This window comes from Falco punctatus, assembly GCF_963210335.1.
Source record: "Falco punctatus genome assembly, chromosome: 3".
In the NCBI taxonomy this organism is placed as follows: Eukaryota; Metazoa; Chordata; class Aves; order Falconiformes; family Falconidae; genus Falco; species Falco punctatus.
The window spans coordinates 42429917-42457258 of NC_137582.1; the positions used below are offsets into that span (position 1 = coordinate 42429917).

General features: G+C 38.1%; 1 protein-coding gene across 5 annotated transcripts in view; it reads right to left on the minus strand.

Annotated features, from left to right (window-relative positions):
* LOC308060212 (uncharacterized protein C8orf34 homolog) overlaps window positions 1–27342 on the minus strand; it is a 273979-nt gene that overhangs the window by 187875 nt on the left and 58762 nt on the right. For all 5 annotated transcript variants that reach the window (XM_080378682.1, XM_080378680.1, XM_080378678.1 and 2 more), the window contains exons 6-7: window positions 24716–24885; window positions 20258–20424 (exon numbers count right to left, since the gene is read on the minus strand). In XM_080378682.1, the coding sequence (XP_080234808.1) occupies window positions 20258–20424; window positions 24716–24885 (337 nt within the window). The remainder of the gene's footprint in view (window positions 1–20257; window positions 20425–24715; window positions 24886–27342) is intronic.

A 27342-nucleotide genomic window follows, 5' to 3' on the forward strand; every position in this document is an offset into this window, starting at 1 on the left:
GAGTTGCTAATGTGGAGCAGCACGGAACCAGTACGCCAAAAGCAGTTACACCTAACTCGAGGAACCTGTAAGTCTACTCTGGAATTGTGTTCATCACTGTGCGCAGAAAGTATCCAAAATCACATCCCAGACCTCCCAGCGATGCATAAGCCAAGTCATTCTACCTGTTATTTCCAGTGCATTACAGGAAACTCCTTTCTGGAACTGGAAATAAACTGTTCCAGGGTGTCACAGGTGGCAGTAGCATTACCTTGAGTCAGTACTGATAAGTGCTGCAGAAAATTGAGTCTATATCAACCATTTTCAGAGAACAGCATGACTTCTCGAGCAATGAATTTTGTGTATGTCCAAATACTTGTGCTAGGGTGATACTCAAGTACTCAAGTTATGAGATACCTTTACATCCAAAGACAAACCTTTACACAAGCTTTCAATGAATTCACTTTACTTCAGAAAATTAACAGGAACTTTTTTAGTAAGAGATCAGTACAAAACAAGCAAAAATCTTTAGGTTTGGTCAATACGGAAGTAGAAGATTTCACTGTTCACTGTTCATCTCGTCATCAGTGATTTAAAGGAAAATATTACTTGTCCATCAGAAGCTCCTTTTGTGTTTGCATCATTTATTCTCTTAAATATTATTAATTTCATCAATTTTGGACAAAAAATCACATTTGCAAACCCCTGTTTCCATTTCTTTTTCATTTAAATAAATAATTACAAGCCGCAGCAATATTACAACAATGTTAATGAATTTTGAAGAACATGAAACAGAAAATTTAAACTGAGGCAGGAGCTTCAAAACTGACTAGGCTGTGTAGCAGTCAAAATGGACAAGGAGTTTCTTGCTCTCAGGCTCCCACTCACCTTTCCTAACACTAGTCTTTTCTAGTACTGTATCATCTTCCTCTCCTCGCTTCCTGAAATGTCAATGCTGTACTTACTCTGCAGATTGTAGCAGTGAGCAGTGTGACTGTGCATCTCTCTGTAGGACATCTGTCTGTAAGATACTACTGTAAGACAGCATCTCCCACTTGTTCAATAACCAGGACTACTGCTTTGTATGGGTCACAATAACATCTCTGTTTAAAATCATTATATTCATTGCATTTTAAATAACAATGCCTTTTTGCCTGTATCATGGTTAAGTGCACTATCTATAGCCTACTTCAGGGATGTTGGAGACATAAGGTTGCTGCTGGTTGTCTGTGGAGATTCTATCTGCCTGCATGTGTAATTTTGTGATGCTTCTTTGCACTGAATATGCCCATATTTTATCACCCCATATTCTACCAGTTTACAGTTGTGCCTAAATAAATCTATATGCTCTCCATTGGATATTCACTGATATTTTTTTTTTTTTAATTCTCCATTAGGATTGTTCTATCTGGAGCCCAGGTGTTAATACTACACTTTCACCTAAGCTGTAAGAAGTGTTCGTTTCTTCCAGCTAAATATATGTTTCTAACACACAGTCTGGGATGCCTTCAGCTTCGTGCTCAGAGGACTGACTTTTCCATTAATCTTGTCAGTCTCCTGCTCCCCTCAAAAACTGTCAGTTACGTGTGTTTTCAGAACTAAATGGGTCAAACTTATTAGTTCTACTAACTTTTCCTCACAGCACTTCACCTCCTCATTTTAACTTCCTGTTATTGCCCTCACAGCTACTAAACTACTTACAAACCTTTAAAACCTACTGCCATTTTTTTAAGTTATTTGTTCTACAGCAAAAGCAAATATTTGAAGCCATTCACTACCACTTATTTAGATAATTTCAGGCATTTTAGTCCACACTAAGGGCTCAGAAGAGGGAAAAAACCTGCAATGGGCTGTAATTACTTGTCTAGGTCATTTTATATTAACTTGCTATCTGTGTAATTTTGACATTAACTACTTCAGCGTATCAACTTCTAAAACGTGGGATAAAAATGTATTTCCTTCTGAGTGTTCATCTTGACACTACTCTTCAACTTTTATCTCCTCTCCTTCTTTCATCTGTTTTTCTTTCCAAGCACAAATAAACATTTTGGGTTTGAATCAGCTTGCAGCTTCTTCCCCCCGCCCCCCCCCCCCCCCCCCCCCCATGTTCTAGAGATAACCATGAGGTTTGACAAAATTTTGGCAATACTGAAAGGCTAATAAAATCCCCATCAGTAAATTAATTGCCCTTCTGGATGACTGAATTTGTAATCGGTTGCTGGTTAGTTAAAAGCTCGGCTTGCACTTGTAAAACTTGTTACCAGATTTGAAACTGGCTTTGCATGTTAAGTAATATAGGTATGTTAGGAGGGGAATAAATTAATAGAGCAATTATTCGTGCATGTTTGCATGACAGACATACTTCTTATACAGGTTATTCAAACCATCTAATATTTTAAACCCCTCTGTATGTCTTGTAATCACACAGAAAGCATCCTATTTCATTACCTACTTCACTTCACTTCTGAAGTCTAGATCTACTCTCTTTGTCTCAGTCTGCACATTCTGCTTGACAAAACATTGACTTGCACGGTACTTAACCCAGACATAGACCAGCATTACATTTCTAATGGTTTAATTTTCCGTATTTTACAAGCATAGTTCAACACATTTACACTTCAGAGGCCCATGGCCCTGCCTACACTAGCAATTCATAGAATCCTTCAGGCTCAGAGGATGCTCAGGAGATCTCTGGCTCACCCTCCTGCTCAAAGTAGGGTCAGCCAAGTTGCTTAGGGTTTTATCCAATTGAGTCTTAAAAATGTCCAAGGTCAGTGACTCCACAACTTCCCTGGGCAACCTGTTCCAGCAGCTAAACATCCACATACTGATTCCCCCCCCCCCCCATATCTAATCAGAACCTTGTCTGTGTCAATTTATGTCCAGCGTCGCACACCCTTTTGCTGTGCACCTCAGTAAAAAAATGTGGCTCCTCCTTCTCAGAAGCCTCCACGTAGGCACTGGCAGGTTGCTCTTAGGTTCCCAAGGCTGCCTTTCTGTGCTGAATAAACTGAGTTCCCTCAGCTTCACCCCATAGGTAGGACCCCTATGTTATCAATGCTGTGCAATCTTAAAAGGGTTGTCATCTGCCCTTAGCCGCTAGACTTCCTGAAGCGTAACTTCCACAATCTCTTTACTACCATACCTTAAATCCCATACAATACTTCATGCATTTAAATATTTTTTCTTCTGGTCTTTTTTTCTTCTTTTTTTCCCCAGAGGGGCTACAAGAAAACACAAGCTGTAAGAACAGGTGAATCTCCTCATGAAAAAGGCGACATCTCTGCTTCTTTACTATCATCTTATTCAAAACTGCTATATCCCATCACATCGAAGTAGACAGATCTGCTGCAGAAGCTGAGAGCTTCAGGAAAGCTGAACTTCCCATTTGACCCACATTTCTGTTCATGAGGTTTTGACATGGTTGGTTTGTGGTTTGGTTTTTTTAATAGCCTAGAGAAAAAAGCAAGGAAAGGCTCTATCTTTCTGTCCATTCTCCTAACTATACTCTCATTTCTTCTCTAAATCATGGATACTTCCCCTAATTTCATTATTTTAGCCTTAGCAGACAATATTGTGCTTACATGAGATATCAGATGTTTTCAGATAGTTCATTGTAGTTTCTACAGGGAATACTAGTTAATCTGAAATAGCCACACTTCTCCAGAAAAATGCGTTACTGAAGCTCTAATATTATTCCCTCATGCTGTTACAGTACTTGTCAACTCCAATTTCATTGTGCTACAACTCATACTAAAAAATGGCAGTTTTGCAGTCTGAGGAAAGACTTTATAATCTAGTTCTTCCTCTCAATAAAATTATTCACATAATTCTCAGTCTCTTTCTCATACTTAAAAATCCACATTGCAAATCTGTGAGTCTAAAGCCAAATAATTAACTACATATTAACAACCAAGTGATCAGTCTTCTGCAGTTAATAACATTTGTAGTGTCTAGTGTGACAGATTTCAACCCAATTTCCAAAGTAACGGACTGACGTTCAGCATTCCCTACTCATCTTCTGCCTTTCAGAAACTTGTCTATATAGATAAGATATAGAGTTTATCTATATGCTTTGAATATTCCTTCTATTAGTTCTGCATCAATAAACTGTAGTGACAATTGTGAATTAAAATATACCAATGCTAAAATGGATGGCAAGCCTTAGCACATGCTAATCTTACAAGCCATATTTAAGAGCTGACTTTTAGTAACTGGTTGCACAGATATTTTGGGGGGTTGGGTTTGTTGGTTTTTTTTCCCTAGCAATCCAGCAGTAATTATTGCACACGGGGTTTTGGTACTGGTTTTGATGGTAGTTATATTTCCAAGACAAGATTTTCTGCCTATAAATCTTGGAAGATATAACATCAAGTGCTGTTTTATGCCACATGACAAACAACTGCCCTGCAAACAGAGGCCAAGTTAATTTGAATGACAAAGCATTGTCTTACAACAACTGAAAAAACCACCAAAATGATAATGGAGTAGTAACGCAGTAGCATCCTCACAACTTTTACATGACCCAACCTTTAACTAAAAGCAGCTGGGGTAGATGAGGTGAGAAATCCTGGAATCAAAATGTACAGACTGCTGGAATGAGCAAGAAACAATGCCTTTCCTGCCCAGAGAAAAGCCAAAAAAAAAAATTTTGGTCAATTTTCTTAAGGAAGACAGACAGGGAATGAGCCCTCAGGGAACAGGTTTTACTTTAATTCTGTGTCATTCTTCCATACTATTGGCAGAGCAGAAATAATTAATGCCAGAATGAACCCATGAGTGATTTAGGGGCAAAAAGATACCTTAAAGGTATCACCTAAGCAGTAAATATAGGAAAGGCATTACCTAACTTCAAACAATAAGAGAAATACTTACCATTTCAAGGCAAATTACATGTAACTACTCTGTATGAAGTCCCCAAATTGTACCTAGTACTGGGTGATCAAATGCTACATTTCAAATCAAGATAGTTGGCTGTGTGAAGGAGAGTGAGAGGACAGTGATGTATTCGATACCTGGTTTGTCAAGACTGTGATGGCTTGCACAAAATCCTAGCCCACAGCCCCATTCTAGTACTATCAGACTTGGGATTAACTCCATTAAATACTGCACCTGAAATAAAAAGAAATTTAACTTATCTACTGAGATACAGAGAGAAAAGGATGCAAAAAACTGGTTAAAGTGAAGTATGAAAAAGATACTCTTTCTGCTGCCGCTGTGTCTTCTGACCTGCTTAGGCCTTACACTATTTTGAGCACAGCTATGTATTTCAACAACACACGCTTAGCTTTCACAAGACTTTCTAAGGAAGAGATTCAAGCAGATTGAGCCTTTTCATGGCTCACCACCTAAAAGCTGACTGTCTTTGAAAGACTAGGACACAGTTCTGTGATTCTCAAGTTCTGTGATTCTCAAGTTCTGTGACAACTTGAGGATATGTTTTATCAACATAACCCTTGTTTCCCTTCCAGAACCTATTCATATGTGGTAGCTTAAGTGAAGTTCTCATATAAGCGATACTTATCTACATTAACATACACCATTAATACACCTTCTCCTCCCTATTTCTATTTCTCTTTAACGGCAGAGGAAGGAGTAGCTTCAGCAGTCTAGTACATACGAGTTACTAGTTTCTCCCAAAACCCTGATGAAAGAGCTGTAGTGCTGCACATGTAAGCTCATGTCTTGACAAGTGCTGATACAATTTCACTCAGTCATGTAAAATTTAGTTTATAAGATTACAAATATAATAAAAATTACACATTTTGATTATGAAAGCATTCTGGTGATCATTTTACATGGTATACATCATCAGTGTTGGGGGGACACAGGCTAAAGAGAAGTTTCAAATCTAACCCTTAATACAAGCCACTAATTTCACTGAACAACATAAAAACCCCCAGTAAATTAAACCTATTTAATGTATTAGGAAAAAAACACAAACAACCTATGTCCCAAACACATTTATAGTGCCAAACTCAACTATCAAAACCAAACAAAACAGAAAACTGAAGCAAATACAGTATAAACTACTGGGAAACAATACCTAACAAGTTTTTAATCGTAATACTTAGAAAAGAAGGTAAAATATTCACAGTATTCTGTATTTACAAGACTACTTCCTTAGTTTTGGGTGCATCAGATTGAACCAATATATTACTTCAGAAATTTCACACACTTTCCACTGACCGTACCAGAACCGAAAACATCAATTTGCATTACGAAATGTAAATAAAAAACTATTTTCTTTAAGTAGCATTAAATTACAGTTTCAGCAATTGGAAAGGCCTCACCAAGTAATGAATGTATCAGAAAAACATAATATAAACTTCTGGAAAAGGTGCTGTGATGGTGTGCAGTGCATAGCAATGGAGTAATTTTTTCTACTGGAACTTCCAACAACTTCCTCTTAACAAATTCTATTTTAGAGAGAGAGAAACCCACATTTTGAAGCATTTAATTCATAGTTTTGTTTTAATTACTATTTTGTATTGCTATATAGGCCATATTCTGTCAGATATTATAAACAGCACCATGAGTTACGGTATAATACCTAGCAAATCCTCTTGCAGTAAATATATTTTATTTATTTATTTTTATAATTTCTTATGCTTTATTTTATATGTATAAATAAATCTATATTGCCACTCACCAAACCCTGCTAAATTTGTACTTCCCTGAGTGCCCTTACTGGCAGTAATTATCTTCTTGTGAGCAACTTACCTGTATATAAAATAAAGAACAATTTATTCAGAGGAAGCAACACTAGCAAATCAGAAAAACATGACACTAATCAGCCACATATTAACATGAAAAATAACTTTAAGCTCTTCTGTGTTTGGACATAATTTCTTGCCTTCACATCCTTGCCTCCCAATATGAACTAAATTCATTAATGTCTCTTTGAGTAAGCCCTCTCCCTATCTATTACTCTGATGAACAATCTCTCCTCAGTAGCTGAAAAGAGTCCCAAAGCCAAGGAATTCACTGAAGCAGATCACACACTAGCTGTAAGGGGTCATGATACCTGAAATCAAGTAGTCATACTACCTCACTCTGCTGCCACCTCCCTAAATTCTCTTGGTAACGGCATCAATCCTTCTCTCCCACCACCAAGAAGTGATTTCAGATGTGTATAACAAAATAGTAAGGAAGCCCCATCAGAGCTCACACAGCTCCACTGCTGTCTTCTGAATCTCCAAGTGAAGAAATCTTGTCACTTCTTACCAAAGTATGAGCTTGACAGTTGTAATAGCCTTTCTTTTGTGCTTCTTTTCCCTGCATACTCCAAATAGAGAATGAGATTGCTCAGGAGCTGGCAGCAGTTTAGCACTCAGACTAGTCAACTAAGTGGGCCAGATCTCCCCAACCAGCTCCTGAATCTCAACATTCATATTCTGAGCTTCAGTGTAAACTAAAGAATAAAAAATATGCAGACGTTATTGCAGATTACTAATACTAGAGTCAGTAGCCTCACTAAAACAGATCCAGGCACAAAAGCAGTTATATCCATCACTAGAGTTCCTTATATATTGCCGTTGAAGGATTTCCCAGCAGCATGTCTAAACTAACCTAAGTGTCCTTAAGAAGTACAAAGTAGTTTAGACATCCATTTATCCAGCATCCTAGGGATATCCCATTCCTAGGGATAAATACAAGAATAGGGCAAGTACCTAAAAATTGTTTATCACTATGCAAATGTGAGAAGTTAGCAAACATGAGAGGTTAGCAAATGTGATGCCCACCTACAAGAACGTCTGGAAGGAGGATCGCGGGAACTACAGGCCTGTCAGCCTGACCTCGGTGCTGGGGAAGGTTATGGAGCAGATCATCCTGAGCACCATCACACAGCACAAAGACGACAACTGGGGGATCAGGTCCAGCCAGCATGAGTTTATGAAAGGCAGGTCCTGCTTGACAAACCTGATCTCCTTCTATGACAAGGTGACCTGCTCAGTGGACGAGGGCAAGGCTGTGGATGTTGTCTATCCAGACTTTACCAGACTAGGAGTCTGTTCACCCAGACTTTAAAGCCTTTGACACCAATTTCCCACAGCATTCTCCTGCAGAAACTGGCTGCTCATGGCTTGGACCGGTGTACTTTATGCTGGGTAAAAAACTGTCTGGATGGCCGAGCCCAAAGGGTGGTGGTGACCGGAATCAAATCCTGTTTGTGGCCAGTCACAAGTGGTGTCCCCCAGGGCTCAGTGCTGGGGCCAGTCCTGTTTAATATCATTGCCAATGGTCTGGACGAGGGGATCAAATGCACCCTCAGTCAGTTTGCAGACAACACCAGGCTGGGTGGGAGTGTTGATCTGCTTGAGGGCAGGAGGCTCTGCAGAGGGATCTGGACAGGCTGGACCGATGGGCCGAGGCCGAGTGTGTGATGTTCAACAAGGCTCAGTGCCGGGTCCTGCACCTGGGTCACACCAACCCCACGCAGCGCTACAGGCTGGGGCAGAGCGGCTGGGAAGCTGCCCAGAGGAAAAGGCCCTGGGGGTGCTGGTCGACAGCCGGCTGAACGTGAGCCAGCAGTGTGCCCAGGTGGCCAGGAAGGCCAACAGCCCCCTGGCTTGTGTCAGAAACCGTGTGGCCAGCAGGACCAGGGCAGTGACCGTCCCCCTGCACTGGGCACTGGTGAGGCCGCCCCTCGAATGCCGTGTTCAGGTTTGGGCCCCTCACTGCAGGAGGGACATTGAGGGGCTGGAGCGTGTCCAGAGACGGGCAGCGAAGCTGGTGGAGGGGCTGGAGCACAAGGCTTATGAGGAGCGGCTGGGGGAGCTGGGGGTGTTTAGTCTGAAGAAAGGGAGGCTCAGGGGAGACCCTATTGCCCTCTGCAACTACCTGAAAGGAGGTTGTAGCAGGGTGGGTGTCAGTCTCTTGTCCTAAGTAACAAACAGCAGGACAAGAGGAAATGGCCTCAAGTTGTGTCAGGGGAGGTTTAAATTGGATATTCGGAAAAAAAAAATCAAAATATTATTCACCAAAAGGGTTGTCAAGCACTGGAACAGGCTGCCCAGGGAAGTGGTTCAGCCATTGTCCCTGGAAGTATTTAAAAGACAGGTAGATGTGGCACTTAGGGACATGGTTTAGTGGTGGACTTGACAATGTAAGGTTAACGGCTGGACTCAATCTTCAGGGTCTTTTCCAACCTAAATGTTTCTTATGATTCTATTTTACTAGCATAATCTCTAAGCCCCAGCTGACTCATGGTCAGGGACTTTCTGAAGCAGAGGTAGTGTCTATATTTTGCAGCCCTTGATATATTTCTCCTCCATTAACCTGCCCAGCTCATTTTTGACATTTTTGGCATCCACACCACCATTAGCAAGTAAGTCCACAGATTAACTGTGCACTACATGAAAATACATGTCCTTTTATTTGTTCAAAACTTATATACAGACAATTTCAACTGAAGCTCCATGATTATTATAAAGGAAATTGTACCTTGTTCACCCTAGTTCTAGTAACCTATTGCTCTAACTCCAGTAACATACCATAGCAATGCTGGCTCATTTAAGCCCAGATTCAACACAGTAAAGCAAATGTTTACCCTCTACATGTAAAGAACATGTGAGCTTTCTACCTACTACCAAACGTATTGTCTTACTGAGGTATTTCACTAGTACAGCTCATCTGATATTTTCCCAATAAAATACACTTTTATTTGGCAAAAAATAACAGAAAACACAATGTTTGTAGATTGTCTGTCTTATTCATAGAATGGATATATATACTAATGGAATGTCTGGCCTTATTCATAGAGCCACAAAGCATATAGCAAAGCAGGACATGTGATGCTAAAGATAATCACTAGGAATGTAGAAGATGAGGGAGATTGAAGTCCTTACCTTGCCCTTCTCACAAATGCAAATAAACACCTATTATACCTATCATTTTTCCTATCCCAGTTCTTCTACTCTGTAAAAATAATGCATATTTATTGAAAACCCTCAGCCACTTTTAGCCACTAAAATTTCAAGAAAGGATCAGAATTATATAGTGCACCATCCTCAAATATAAAGATTCAGATTATACGTCTTCAAAAAAAGACACCCCAAGGTACATGAAGTATTTATGTTGGATCAGACCTGAGGAGCAGCTAGCATGATGTCGTGACTCAAAACAGCCAGCAATATATGAACGGTAAGTAAAGATCCTCTCAGCTACCTGCAGTTTCCATATTTGGGACTGAGAGAGAGAACGTGCCAGAACCAACATACTTTAAAAAGTGGTATTGATCTATCTTCTGTGAATTTATCTCGTTTTGTATACTTACGCCTGTAGCCTCCACAATCTTCTGTGGCAACACATTCCACAAAACAACTATGCTCAGCTCATGAAAAGGCACATCATAGTTTAAAATGTTACCTAAAATATGCACCCTGACTCAACCACAGCTCTTTACTATTTGCCCGACACACGATTTTCTCAGCACATCTGAAAGCAGGCAGAGAATCAAGACTGGGGAACAGAGTTGGCTGTAAGAATTGCTGCCTTTTCTTTCTTATAAATGGTGTTGAGGTGGGAAGAAGCTTCTTCCTATAGCTTCTCTAAAGGAACCTCTGCATCTCCATAGACATGAAACATCACAAGTTCAGGTCTAGAAGAGAATCAGTCTGATCTCATGACACTGGGATCAATACCACGTCATACTGACTAATCTATACCGTGTTGCTGCATCCCCTTGCCTTCCTTTAGAAGAAATCCCAGGCATACAGGACATAAAAAGGCTATGGTATTACAGACATTTAGGTCTCTGATCTGGATAGTCAGGGGACTAGGATTACAGTGTCCCTGCTCTGTTCTTTAGGTATAGGCTTAAAATAAGCTTTGGTTCCTTGCCTGTCCTTGGTAAACAAATGACATTTTAGGCTCCTGCACATTGTGATGTTCAGTACGCATCTACTTCTTGAAAATTAATCATTCTTTTGAAGCTTTTTATCAGCTCATGTAACTCATTTCAACTCAAGAGAATCTAGCATCTCAAACTATAATTGGTTTTCTCTCATCATTTTTCCTTTAGCTATATCAAACACAATCAACTTCAGTTCCAAAACATTTTATGCTTATCAAACCAGAAATAACTACACAAGTGTTGCAATAAGTGATTAATGTAATTCATAATTTAATCTAACTTTACAAACACCCTCTTAACCAAACTATAGAACTTACTAAGTTTATTAGAAGTTGTCAGTCTAAAATTCTATGTGAACATCAAACACCTGTAGTATTATTGACAGTAAAATTCAAAAGCAAGATTCCATTACTTTAAGACTTTAAACACCAAATCTCTTTCCTTTCAATACACAGATAGAGCTTTACTTAAACTCAGATCAACTAAAAGATTCTCACTGATGTTGCTGTCTTTTGGCACAGGACCTCAAGATGAATTGAAATCAATGAACTCCATTCATTTGTCATTAAACAGACCTACACATCTATCTTGGTTCACTGACTTTATATATTGGCAGAAAGAAAAAATACTACATCTGGTATTGTTAAACTTTTACACAGGTGCTCAGTGACAAGTATAATGCATGAAAACATTGCTTTAAAATTAGTAGAGGTTTTCAAGTTTATGGCTCTCCTCTAGACAACAGTCCTGCAGATCAAGGAATCTGGTAAAAAATACTGTTGACGGTATCTGCAATAATGTTGTAGTTAAAATTCCAGGGAAATGCTGTAAAAAATCTAAAAACACTTTCTGAGGTTATTTCTCACCTTAGCTGTTTTGTAAAAATAATTACTCCAACTGATTTACCACCTTGGCATTATTTGTGTACTTCATTTGCATAAAACCAATCAGCATTTACTTTACTGTTTGAGGCCCACAAAAACAATACATCGCACTAAAAGCAAAAAATATAAATATTTAATGAGACTTACTAGAGTTAGAGCAAGCTAATCCACTGTAGCCTCAAGATAAAAATGCAAGTTATCCATAATTGTCCATTTTTAAGCAAGAAATTCCTTTGCACAACCTTGCCGGTTCCTTTGCTGCTCTTTTTCCTCTACCTTTTCCACTAGACTTCAACACTTTTTACGTATTCTCAAGATCAAGATCCTGCATGTGGATTACCTCCAGGTAAATTCCACAAAACCAACTACATTAAAGAAGTAACACAGTAAGTATGTTAAAGGGGAAGAATGACAGAAAGAAAGAGTTACTGCAAATATGACCTCCTGAAGGAAAGAATGTGGCTTTATATAAGTCCAGAGAAGATTAAGAGTTATCTGAATAGTAACCATAATGCTCTCCATTGAGCTCTACAGGTTTTACAGTCTTCACCACTTACAATACACTTATGCAATAGCATAAGAATCCCAGCCAGATACTATCACCAAACTTTATGCTCTGTGACAACTGTGGTGGCTTCTCAGTGCTATGCTAAGGCCTTTGTGTACAACAAAGCCTAATGAAGAAGCAAAGAACAAAAGAGACACAGGACAAGTGTGAAAAACATTCTGGAGTCCACAATTATGACTTAGAACACCCATAGGGAGAGAACACATGGGGAGAACACAATCAGCTGTAAGTGAAAGGCAACATAAAATTAGAGAACAGTTACAAGAGATCTAACTTTACACTGATCAACCTATCTCAGGAGGCAAAGAGAAGCCTTTATCTAAAAGAAATGAGAACTATTGCCCTGGAGATGCCAGAGAGTAGAAGAAACTCTCCATCAAGTCAAAACAACCTCTCAGTCTTCAAGAAGTAGTGACTTGGGGAAAAAAAAATAATCTTTAAGGGATGTCCTAGGTCTGGCTGGAAAGGCGGTAATTTTCTTCACAGCAGCCCACATGCCTATGTTTTAGATTTGTGACTAAAACAGTGTTGATTACACACCAATCTTTTAGCTGTTGCCAAATGGCGCTTGCACAGAATCAAAGCTTTCTCTGTTTCTCACTTTGCCTCACAGCAGGTGGGCAAGAGGCTGTGAGGGGAGACAGCTGGGACATATGACCTGAATTGACCAAAGGGATATTCCAGGCCATGTAATGTCATGGTCAGCAATAAAAACTGGTGTGTGTGTGTGTTTTTTTTTCCAAAGCAGCTGTTGCTTGGGGGCTGGCTAGGCATCAGTTGCTGGTGGGAGATGATGACTGCTTTGGCATCACTTGTTTTAGGTTTTGATATTTTCTTTCTCTCTCTTTCTGTCATTCTTCTTCCTCTTCCTTTCAATTATTAAACTATCTTTATCTCAACCCATGAGTTTTCTTGCTATTTCTTCCTATTCTCTCCCCCCTACCAATGTGGGGCAATGAATGAGCGAGCCACTCTGTGGTCTTTAGCTGCTTGCTGGGGTCAACCCACAAAGAAGGAAAAAAGCCTTTTGGATCTTTTGCCTTCAATTGTTCATTGTCTCTCCAAATTCTAAATCCTTCAGGAGTTTCAAAGCACCTGGTGATCAAAATTATCAGACATTGCCTACCACACAGATGGAAGAAGATTGATGATAAATGGAAGATAAATGGAAGACCAAAGATGAGACCTTCCAGAAATCATGATAACAGTAAATTGCATTTATTGATATTTTTCCTAGAATCAAATAATCCTATTCAAATTGGGATGAATTATATCTTCCACATCAGACTCAACAAAAAGCCACTGAATGTCAAATACCTATCACTTAGAAAGTCAATTACATCTCACAAAAGTAAAGCTTAAATGTCATTCATACTAGCCATACCACTCACAGAGCAGTAACATCATAACTATTCATATGCTAAACCTGGTCCATATAATACAATCCTCCTTTTACTCCAGAAATAACCATTAGGAACACAAAAGTATTTAAATGTTTTACATGCTTTGTGAGATATGCAAGTAAAAAAAAGCAATATGCCAGTGCTTTTTTTTTTTTTTTTTTTTTTTTTTTTAAGATACAAAATATGCCTCCTCTTTCCAGTGGCTGAATTTGAAGGAAACAAAAAAACTTCATATGAATAGCTTCATAAAAGCTATGACCACCACTCTGTAAGACATTAGAAATGGAAGCATGTAGATTCTATAGCAATTTCCAAAAAAGCTGCATGTAAGTACTTATCTACACAGCAGCATTTTTTTTCCCAAAATTGCACTAGGAAGGCAGTTTAAGAGAAAAATAATGCTGGATCATACCTTACTAAACATTTTCTTGGTATCTGAGAAAATCATTGTTTATTACTGCATTGAGTGTGAAGAATCAGCATTCAGTGATAAGAACATGAGACAAATAACACTGTCATTATCACTTTCCCATGACTTGGGCTAAAGCAATGATCACTATCTCTGACTAGACAGAAATCTTGCCTTCTTCCAGTGGCATGACCGACTTTCCTGCTTGCTGGTGATTGAAACCTGAATACCATTGTACAATGAGGGGTTTGTGATCTACACAACAACTGACCTGTGCAGGTGCAGGCCTGTGCTGTGCCAATCATAAGGAAGAGGACTGTAGGCAGCTCCCACTTGGCATTTGGCAATTACACCACCTGAATGGTCTTATCTTCAAAGTGAACCACCATAGAATCATAGAATTATTTAGGCTGGAAAAGACCCAGAAGATCATTGAGTCCAACCATTAACCTAGCACTGCCAAGTCCACTTCCCTAAGCACCACATCTAGACATCTTTTAAATATCTCCAGGGATGGTGACTCCACCACTTCCCTGGACAGCCAATTTTCTAGCCTTTCATTTTTACACTCAGATACTCTTATTTCTGGGTATATCAATTTTCAGTTGTATTGTCATGTGAACATCTTTTTGCTTGACAGTAGAAACGCTCAATTAAATTCTTCACTTATAAGAAAAGCTAAACTAAATCATTTACTTCTAAGAGCTCTAAGATCTGTAATGCTGGTGAACCTTAGCACAGTAGGATCTGTGCAGTGTGCCATGCCATAATTGGAGGACTGCCCAATGTTGCACAACTTAAGGTTCCCAGCATCTGATGGGATGTAAGACTATCTATATTATCCCCCTTTTCTACCTCAAAAAGGTATTTAAGTCCACGCTTGATAGAATCTGAGTGCCCTTCCAATGGAGATCTGTAAAATACACTTGTACCAGTGCATTACCTCTACCACTGAAAATTTTGCAACATACAGTACAGCCAGTCTCTGCATGCATAAGAGGCCTACTGTCTCCCAGTGGTGTCAGCTTCTGTACATGCACTACACAGCAGATGCTCATTGGTAATGTTGCTGATTTCCCAATAGCTTCCAAAAAAGAAGGGTCAGCAAAAGGGGACACGATGAACAATCCACAGAGGTTTCTCCTGCACAACCACTCTACTTAAACCCCAACAAAACAGGCTTGCAGGCCAGGAAACTGAAGATGTAGTACAACTCACACACCATGTTTCCCAGGGCCTTCTGGCCTCTCTTCTGGCAAAGGATGTATTCTAGTCACATAATGGAGAAGAAGATTTTCTCCAGCTGGGAGAGTCAACAAGAGGAACAACCTGCTGCTAATATTAGAATAATTTATCAGGTCTGAAGTCTGTTTCCTGCAAGTTGCCAAAGACCTCTAGGAAACAGGCGAACCAGGAATGTCTGTTGAACCGGAGGAAATGTACTGAAAACACTGCAGATTCAACACCCTTTCATTAAAGCACTCAAGAGACTTATTAGAAAAGCAGTATAGACAATGTAAGGGGTAGACTACCCGACACTGAGTTAGATATCGTCTCATCCTACAGGCAAAGACAATTATAAAATGTGACTATATCACTGACCAATCTTTCAGGGGTGTTACAATGATTAAGTAATTAACATTTGGAGAAAAGCTCTTGAGGAAAAAAGAAATTCTAAGATTAGAAGAAGAGTTATTAAAGCAAGAAGAAGACATCAGGTATCTCACAAAGCAATAAATAAAAAGCATATTACTACTTAAAGTGCATTTCTGTATTTAAAGATTCTGGTTTGTTACTGCATAGGAAGAATTACACATAATAAACATGAGGCAGACAGTCGCTGAACTTTCACTTAAGATTCTACATGAATTAAAACCACTATTACTGTGAAAACAGCTCTGAAGAAAATAAGAGATTGTTTTACAAGTCCTGATGCTGCAAACACTTAAATTCAGCTCACATACATAATTATTTGCATTGAAATCATGAAGTTTTTTCAGAATCATATAGACTGGCACATGTCAATTGCAGGAAATGGACTTCGATTACCACCAGCTTCCACTTCAACCACACCTGTGTGAACTTCCTGGGTACACTTATCTTTGGAGTAGTGCTTCATAGTTAACTATTACATAACACATATTAACATATGATAACATTTTTTATGTTGCAAGCATGCACAGAGACTGGATAACAACAGGAGGTGATTGAGCTTTATGACTAAACATCACAGAATCATAGAAACATTTAGGTTGGATTTAGGTAAGATCATGAAGTCCAGCTGTTAACCTAACACTGCCAAGTCCAGCACTAAACCATGTCCCTAAACACCACAACTACATGTCTTTTAATTACCTCCAGGGATGGTGAGTCAACCACCTCCCTTGGCAGCCTGTTCCAGTGCTTGACAACCCTTTTGGTGAAGAAATCTTTTCCTAATATCCTATCTAAACCTCCCCTGGTGCAACTTGAGGCTGTTTCTTCTTCTGTCACTTGCAACTTGGGAGAAGAGAACAACACCCATCTCTCTGCAACCTTCTTTCAGGTAGTGGTAGAAAGCAGTAAGGTTTCCCCTGAGCCTCCTTTTCTCCAAGCTAAACAACGCCAGTTCCCTCAGCCGCTCCTCGTAAGACTTGTGCTCTATATCAATATTGTGTAGAACAACACAGAATTTCTTTTTCTTCTTCCTTACTTGTAAAAAGCTCAAGAATGTATATGTTAAGTCCAAGTGTGCTACAAAAAAATCTTATTTTACTTTGTGTATATTTATGCATAGCAATATATTTAAACAATTATGTATTTACACTTAATCAAATGATTTTTTAAAGCAGAGTCATGCTTTTCTGACTGTTCAATCAATATTCCTGCCAATTTCATGGAAAATACAGTTCTCTCCAGTGGACACAGTGAGATACTGAGGGAATAACACAACCTCAAAGTCTCAGTGGACTTTGGCCAAACACAGACCACAGCTTAAGCCCAAATGTCATGGAATTCCAAAAGGACTGCAGAGTTTCCCAAAAAACTACTTTAGCTCCCAATTAGATTTACAAAACACAATACTTGGCATTATGATGTATACAAAATGAGCTCTTTGATTTCATTTTCAGTCACAGACCTCAACTGCATTACCCTTTTACATTTCTCAGAAGTCAGGAAGATCTTTTCCACTATGATGTTATCTGCCAGTAATCTATTTCAGCCATCTGTGTAACTGAACACACTTCGAAAGATACCAGTGTGTTAACAGCCCTCCCATGCATCTTATGTTATACATAAACAGTGAAATCAGAATGTATACTCTTCATCTTTGCACATATACTTCTTTTGGAATACATTCTTCCAAAGTGTAACAGCATAATCGATTCTTCTATTTGGAATGTTTCATTCTAGTTAAATCTTTACTGACAATTCTGATGTGAGTACTAGGAGATCTTTTCTTCCCAAAGAAAATACACAAACAGTGAGTTTCATGTTCTTAATGCCTAAATAAATCAACCTAACACTGAAAAAGATTCTCTTGAAAACACATAAAGATACAAGTTTGTGTTCTGCAAAAACCTGCATTATAAGCAGGGTACACATTAAAATCATCTGCTGTAAACAGTAGAATTTTATTCCCCAGAATCCACTTAGAAGTGTGAGGTTTTGTAATTTTTAAGAAAGGGCTCAATGCTTACTCAATTCAAGCAACAAATATTGAACTCTAAAGGGAACAAGTCAAGTAGCTATATGTAACAATGCCCTGAAATACCGTGATGGCAGAAAGCCATGATTTGAAATTAGTTATACTCCATATAAGCAGTGTAAAAAGCATCAAACCAGTTAATAGATTTATGCGGTACATAATGAAAAAAATCAGTCCCAGTATCATCAGTTACTGATCTGGAAAATATAGCAATGAAAAAAACCTACGTTTGCTGAAAGAAACTTAAGTTCTTTATGTTACCTTCAAAAGAAAATAAAATGCCCTTCCTGTGTAAAAAGTTTGTCATATCCTGAAGTTTTCAGTAGTTCCACAGGACGTAACCAAACTATTATATCAAAATATAAAACACATGCTGTCAGCAAATTGCAAAATGAGAATCAAAATAAAAGCTAGTCTTTCAGAAGCACAGCACTTTCAACACCAAGATGTGCATATTTAATTTCCTATCAGTGGTAGTTACTATAATAAGGCTATACCATAATCACTCTAAACATGGCTACTCATCCAATATACCAACATTTTGCTTCAGAATCTCAGAATCACTTATATAACACCCCACCTGAACCAGAGGTCCAGTTTGTGACCTTTCCTAGTTTAAAATTAATTTTGTATAAACTCTGCCAGTTTCAATAAAATGTGTGACAGCAAAATGTTCCAGGTTTTGCATGACACAAAACCAGAATGGATTCTTACAACTGAGTCCTTACTAGGTAAAACAAAACACTTGTTTGTACACAAATAATATCCTTCCCAAACGTGAAAACAACAGAAAATAAAATTTCCTTTATACTGCCTTTCTGGTTCCAGATACCTTTAGGGATTCAAGTGTCTCAAAGGAAAGACCTACACATCCAGTGGATACCTGTTCCTCACTATCTCTACAGAAGTTAACAGAAGAATCTATTCTATATGTGATACATAATGAGCCCAGTAACATCACACACTTACCTACTGTACCTTCCAGGTGCCACAGAATTTTAGAGGAGTCCTGTGGTTTATGCCAGCACAAGACACCCATTCAGCTTTCTTTTTACGTCACACTGATAAAGTTGGAAAGATCTGTAAGTTGCACAAGGAAATAAGGAGGTAACACAGCTACAGACTAATTATGTCCTTCACCGGAAACCATGGATTAGTTCTGGAAATACCACCTGATTCCACGACAACTGCAAGCCCACAGTCAAAAATCCTGTGGCTTACTTCAAACACAAAGAACTAACTGACCCACTGAGACACCTCAGTGACCCAGCCCATTATCTCTTCTTTCCTGTAAAAACAAATGCATTCACCAAACTTAAAACCACTGAAAAAAAGAAAGTTTAAGTCACAATTATTTAAGCAAAACAAAAAACTTTTTTACCAGGACGCGGTCAAGCACTGGAACAGATTGCCCAGAGACTCTGCAGCATCTCCATCTTTTGGAGATTTGACTCCCATTTGACTTTGGGAGTCAAAACCCAACTGAACAATGTTCAGAGGAACCTGCTCTAGCTGATTGTTTTCAGCAAGGGATTGGACTTGTTATCTCCAGGAGTCCCCTCCAACCTCAACTATCCTGTCATTCTATGAATACTGAAGGAAGGAAGCAACAGAAATAGAACAGAAACGGAGTAGAGCATCATGCATTTTTCTGATCTTAAGGTCCAACCCAACAGAAACAATTTGTGACAGAATTAGTAAATGTAAGAATTCTGAGCTATCCTGAGACAGCGTATTTCCCATGCTTTGATCCCACTTAAAGTTCTATATAGCAAAAACTGGGGGGAAAAAAAAATTGAAATCTATTATTACCTTTTAAGCATCCTACATTGAAGCTTTTAAAAATGGCAGAAAAGAGACTATCAACTAACTTTCTTCAACAATGTCCCTCCTTTCACAACCAGTAATTCTACGAAAGGGAGGAAGCAGTGAGCATAGAGCCTTCTAGAGTATAATTTAATGTACAATACAGTCTACTGGAAAATTACAATCAAATCCTCTGGAGAGGTTACAAACTCAGGTTGTGTAAGGTATTTGTAGCTAGTAAGTCTCAAATAAAACCTACTGAGGCGAGCACTGCGATACAGCTAAGGAAAAGAGGAACCAGATGAAAGCAAATGAAGCTGAATCTCTTCCTTGTATATAAATGCATTCTCCAAGTAGAACCTGAAAGTAATTTATGTAGGAAATTGAATTAATTAATTTAAGCACCTGAAGCATTTGATATTTCACAGAATTTTGTTGCAGCTGGTAGTTTATTCACACACATACATACATAGTCTTCATAACATTCACTCCTGAAACTTGCAAAGTTAAACTCTGTGAGCCTTCATACTGCTGCTGGATACTTTAGCTTCAAACGTAGGGAGCAGTTTCAAACTAGTCTATGCTTGATCAGATATTATACTTTTTAGATTAATCTATATTTTAAAAAGTATCAGAAAATACACATAAGTTTTTGCAGTTACCCAGCAGTTCCATTGCATCATCTTCATTGTCAATATCTTCTTCGGTTACAGATGGAGCTGTGCTTTGAGCCGAATCAAAGGAGTCCTGAGAAAGCATGGCAGCCAGCAGTTTCTTATGTTGCTGCTGTTGTTGTTTTAATCCTTTGGTCTTTGGCTCCATTTTTAAGCTGTGAGGGAGGAAAGCACAACTTTCTCTTACTGGTGCTCTCCACAAAGTATGTCACACATTTGTCAAACTACTATAACGTACTCCAGATCTGAAGGTTAACTCCACCAGATCACACATGAAACAGCTGGATATTACTCACTCCCTGACCATTGCATGTTATAAGTCAGTTTGTGTTTTCAATCCCTATCTAAAGTTTTGATTCAATGATGATGGGGAATTTCCCACTGACTTTACGGGCATTAAGTCTAAATAAACCACATATACAGAACAACAGGATGTCAATTACTAACCAGTATTGCTAAGGCATTGATCACACAGCAACAACGCTGACAACAAAGAACTGCTCCCTTGAGTGGTTGTCATGACCCCACAGGATTAAGGACAATACAGTTATAATAGTTCTCATGGTCTGTTGACTTGTGTCCCTAACCTAAGTAACTGCTAAGACAACTGGAACCACACAGTAGTTAACAGAAGGGTCTAAGGCAGGACTTGCTACAGTTAGTAATTTCTGATTCCTTACAACATCAAGATAAAAACAACAGGACAGAAGTTTTTTGGTGCCCCACATGAGCATATCAGCAACACCTCAGACTGTCTTATAGTCTTGCAGGAAGGCAGATCTCTTGCAAGAAGGCAGATATGTCGCAAATGTATGAAATTTAGTATAATGTATGATAGTTCATTTCCCACTGCAAAGATAAACACTAATAAGACAAAGTGGACCTTGGAGATGAAGAATGGGCTTTGAGTTTAGGATATCAGGTTATGGATGGGGCCTCTTCAAGGTCTAGTTAATTTGGGGTGCTAAGAAACGAGTATCATTTCAAAAATCACTCACTGTGTACATACATTATCCCTTGAGGGAGTTTCCCAAGAACCTTGCTGCTTCTCAGAATTTCTCCAATAATTTTTTCATGTAGAAAACTACTAATTGTTTTGGAAACTACTAACGTATTGGAAATTAGTTTAATCCCATTTTCATGGTGCTCAAATTTCTGAAAGATGAGCTCGGTACCAAGCAGGATTGCCATCAGCACTTTTATATGGTCTCTTATCACATATTAATACCTTGCCTTCCTCTCTTACAGCAGCAACAAAGAGCAGTGCAAAACTAGTGACAAATGCAGTCCTTCCTCTGTACCAATCCAGAACATTAAGGGGAAAAAGGTGACCCTTCATCAGTTTGATAAGATGTCATTAACACAGCTACCTCACACTGACTATACTATCTTTCCCAAGCAAAGTAGTAGTGAAATCCATCCTTTCAGTTTCTCAAAATTAATTCCTCTTCTTTTTTTAAGTAATTATCTTTCAGATATACAACATCTGCTTTCAACACTCATCACCACAGGAATGTGTTTTTAAGGTGGAAGTAGTGGTTATCCCCCACTCTCCACTACTGAATGGAGCAAAAAGTGAGGTTTGTAGTTGCAAAGACAGAAAAAGCAGATAACTCATGGATTCCCAAATATCTCACACTACATATACTCACTGTGATCTGCTTTATGCTGGAAAGAACAATATTGAAAATCGTCATGTTATCCATAGACCAGTGGTCCATAGGAATATGTAGTTTTCTGTAGCCTATTCAGTCCTTTACAGAATGTTATGAATATGTAAGAACTCAGGGCTTCCCCTTCCACTGAACAGAAAAAAACTTGTCCAGTAGGGACTATGACAACAACACAGAGAGTGAGAGTAGCATGACACTGATGGCAATTACTCTACCAATGATCTGCCAATGCCTAATCCTCTGGATACTTATACACTGTATCATTTAAGTAGCATTTCCTTATGTTTACCGATTGGTAAAAGAAAACATATTACACGGAAATAATGGGACTATTACAGTTTTCAATGTCCTGTTCTTATGCTGTAACTAAAGATTAGGATTACAGTTTTCACTGTCCTGTTCTTATGCTGTAACTAAAGATTAGGATTAGTTTTGAGAGTTTGCTGGTTTATCACATATATCTCGATAATTAGTGATCAATGAACTCTCTATTTTTATTACAGTGTTGCTAAATCAAATTCTACAAGGTATAACTGGAAACAATATGAATTTCAAATTCCTCCCTCTTTCATTTGCCAGGTAAAAATGTAACTGAATTATTTTAGGCTACACTAACTATGAAGTAGATGAATGAAATGCAGATGAGGCAGCCAAAAACTCTTTACAACTGATAACGACTTCACTCTTTCAAGAATTCCATTTAATCTCATAAACCCCATACTATTCCCACTATTTTTTTTTATGTACCAAGTATATGATATATTAAAACTAAGTTACTATTACCTATTACTTGTCTCATGCAAGTCATGGTGTATAGTCAATTGCAAATTCTGCTAACAGTACTTTAATTCACAGTACCACTGAATCAGACCTTGAAGAAACTGCCTGTTACCAGCAAACTATTATTAAACATTCAGATTAACCTTATCGATACGGGTCTTTTAAACTTCCATATGTAGGTAGCACCAATTCTGAATCACTATCTTGAAGGTCTGCAATTTTATGATTACTCTGCAAGACTGCAAACTTGTTTTTTATAAATGCCTTACAAAAGCAGATGAAAAGTTAATGAAGCAAAGAATTATCCCAGACATAAATCAGTCATCCAAATGTAAATCCATATGCTGCATGTAATTTAGTTGTTATTCATTTCCACTGAAAATCAGTATTCTCACTTAATGATACATATTTTCAAACAGGTCTTCAGCACTTACTGCACCTAAAAACTAGAAACACCAGTGTTCCATGAGTTTTTCCTAGCATTAACTACCCCATATTCTTCTTATTTCATACATCAAGCACATGATTTTGTCATGATACTCAACAAGACTTCTCAAATAATATTCTCAAAGCCATTAATCACATTTTTTAATTATAGCATTAGCTGTGAATTTTCTTACAGCTTGTACCACCCTCTACAAAGAGAAGAATATGCTGCTTTGAATCATCTTTGTTACTCAGAACTAAACCTCTTTTCTCCCTTCTAGAGATTAGACAGAGATGCTTATTTCTGCTCCTTCCTATTGAAAGAGGGGATAAAATATCCTCAATTTGCTCTGCAATGTGCAAAAGGTCTTTATTCAGTGTCTTTATTAGACTGCTGAATAAGGAAAAAGAAACCCAAGCCCTCACAATATCAAGCTGCGGTGCCAGTTGTTGACTCCATTACTTTCCCAGGAACTGTACTGGAGAAACCCAGTGTCCAAATTCTGTTGGTTCCAGTCCAACACCTGGCTGAGGCATCATTACTACATGCCACTGTTTCTTTGAAATTGTAGTACTTGCAGCTTCCCCCACAATAATCTTATTAGAAGAAGAAAGAAGTACTCATGGATAACAAACATTCCCAACATGTGAGGAAAGTCAATGAATGCAGCCTCTAAGAGTACAGCAACTGACAGACCAGTTTCCTTGTGACAGACAGGGAGGTGAATTCCGATGTAGAAGGCACATGGAGGACATGGTGAAGGAATATATCAGACCTTTTCAAAGGGAAAGCAGAGAGTTTCTGCCTTCTTAAAAGTGGAAGAAAAAGGTGTCTGCTGCATTCAAGTACTTAAAAAACAACATGAATCCCTTTTAAAGAAAGGATGTGAATACTTCACTTTCTGTGATAAATAGGAATCTTTAAATCACAGAAAATGGACTTCTTGTAAAAATGACATTTTTTCCATGTAGCTGAAGCACATTAACAAATAAACATACGCTCTCACCATCAATCATGCACAACAAATTGTCAGAAGTTATCTACTGCAGAGAATACAATTTTCTCTTTGAGAAAGAATTGTTATTAACACCAAGATGCTAAGTATTAAGAACTGAAGATTAATTTAGGAAGTCCTGTTAAAAAGAACATCGATACTGTTTCCCTTGTCTATATTTCCTTTAAATTGGAAAATCAGATTTACCACTAAAATGTCAAGAAGATTAGCAAACAGCTACTACCGACCGCTGAAGGACAGAAGTGTTTGAAGTATCTGAATGAAACTATGTATCACAAAATTATTACACAATGGACCCAATCATGTCAATATGCACTTAGCTTTATACATAGGAATAAAACTATGGAATTGTAAATGAGTATACAGTTAATCATATACAAAAGCATGACAAGAAACCAGTCACATATTAATGTCTTCCATTTATTCTGCATGTTGCCACACTACTATGGCATAGGAATTCAAAACCACTGCACTCTGCTCTCAAACAGGGTGTTACAAAGACAGCTCTGCTTCACAAATTCTAAAACTTCTAGGCCAAACCCAAATCCCACCTTCCTCCAGGACTGCTGCTATCCTCGCTGTCCCACTGCTCATTTTTATTTCTTGGTATTGGTGGCTGCAGCATCTCAGCAGCCAGTGGGTCTGCATCATTCTCCTCACGGCCAATCCATTCTCCAATCACACGAGGTCTGAGAAGGGGGGTGTTAAAACCTGGTGTGTCCTGAAAAGACAGAAAAAAAAACCAGAAACACTGCAGTACTTGTTCTCAACCACACATGTAAATCGGAAAATAAAACAAGAAATAGAAAATAAAACTATTCATTAAAAAATACAAAAACAGTACAGTACATTATTATTTCAGAGGACTACAAAATACCCAGAATCAATCATGAACTAATGAAAAGATAGCCATTAATAAAATTCCAAGAGAGATTTGCCCACCCCGATGCCTCAAATCTCTCCTGCTTCTTACTTTTCAATAGCAACTGTAGAAATCTGGGGATCCTTGAAAAATTATGATTATTACTTCTTATATATATAAATGCACAACTCTTAAAACTCACACTTTCAGTTCTGCTAAGCAATACATGAGGCCACTTGTCTAATGAAATCCCAACCAAAAGACTGCTGTAGATTAATAGCATTGCTCTTATTTGCATTATGAATGAATGCAAAACTAATAAATAGATCTGCATTTGGCATTTTAAAAATAACCCTGCTGAGATTTACGTAATATATCTTTCAATTCTGAAAATGGTATTAAAATTTTAATAAAATGCATTTCTGAAACTACTACTCATATTTTTAACCGCTTACTGGAAGAAGATAGCTGGAGAGGATTACAAGAAGCAAGCATAATGTAACTGGAATATTCAAAACAATAGCAATAATTTGCATCATTATATTAGGAATTTAGATTAAGGAAATAAATTATCCTTAAAAAATGTATGAAAAGGCTGTTCTGAAGTGGTGAGTATCTCTGTTCTCAGTGTTACTATAATGGTTTTAGATAAAGGGTCATGTACAACAGGACAGTTGAACTAAAAATCATGCATGTATGCAAAAAAAAAGATGAAATTATGAAATAGGAATATATATATTTGCTTTAATTAAACTATTTTCTAGGCTAGCAAAGACATTTCAAATAGAATGGTGTTCCTAAATAGGGGAGATGTATTCTATTCTATTCTTATCCCTTAATGAGAGAAAAATTTAGGAAAACAAATCCTTCCCTGTTACCTAGCTCAGTGTCTCAATAAATACTCCTGCTACAAACAAAAAACATCTGCAAAAAGTACAGCACAGTTATTACTTAGCCTAACAGCCATATTTTCTCATGTTCCTAAAACCAAACCATTTTAAAAGTCTCATCTTAATTGACACAGACATAGTAAAAGCACAGTTTGAAGTACAGGCCTCTACTGAAATGAAACAAAAACAGACTAAGACTGCTTTCATGTGAATGCAGCTACCCGGCTCTGGCTAGACACTGAAACTTTGCTCAGCAGAACTCCAAGAGTTCCATTTTGACAGAACCAAATGTGTCCTAGACCCTGGATTAGACTCATTCAGCCCAGTTCTTCTGTTCTGGTTTCTGCGATGTGCCTGTGAGTGCATGACCACGTTCCACTCTCTGTAAGTCTTTGCAGAGTTCTCCAGTATTTGACTAATTCACTTTTTACACAATTTCCATTTTCTGCAAAGGTTTATGTGACACAGTAGAACCACTGAAAATGGAATGCAGCCAATACAGAAGAGAGAAATCCGAGGAAAACACCACAGCTTCAGAGGTTTTAGAATACCTAACTGCTGGTGTCTTTCTTTTATGTACTTACAAATACGCTTTTTGTGGATCTGTCTGGTGCTGTGTCATAGGTAATGCAGACTAGAAGACAGTGGCCTCTGGTCACTTGACAGGTGTTCCTGTCACAAGTGTGACTAGCATCACTAAGCTATGAGCTTGGAAAAAAGATTATTCCACTGCCCACAATGCCTTCATTACACAAGGTGCTTACATTAGTTTCAGTAAGAATCATTCGGCCTCTTTTGAAGTTTATTCCTGCTACTCTAGCCATTTTCTCCCTAGGATAATTTTAGTAATTAATAAAAACGGTTCCTGGAGCTAGCTAAACTTGCAACAACTTGCAGTGTCAATCTTGCTGAAAGCTTTCAGTCCCTTAAGTGAAAATGAAAAGCACCTAAAATTTTGCCCTTTTTCAGTATCATAAGTTTTTCCTGACACTGTACACTGCACCATCAGCATATGAATAAGTAAACCATGAATGCTGTGTCCATCCTTGTTACGCTGATTTCTTTTCTAGACATTTTAGGGATTAAAGTAGCACTTTCATACTCCATAGAAATGTAATTTATATTACATAGTCATGCTTTGCCTCATTTTATCACCTTGCTCTCCTTTTTGAATCTTGTTAGACTAGTATACCACAGCATCAGTGACCTAATTTATTTTCCTCTTTTCAACTATATAAGCAGCCACAGTGAAAATAAACGAAGAATCAAAGACAGCTCCATTCAGAACACCAGGACATTTATTTGGCACCTTATTTCAAAAGCTTCAATAAACTCAGATTAAGTATTCTGTTCTCAAACAAGTTTTTATAGTATTGGGTTTTATATATATATAAACCTTAGAATCTTAACTGGTTTCAATTTATGT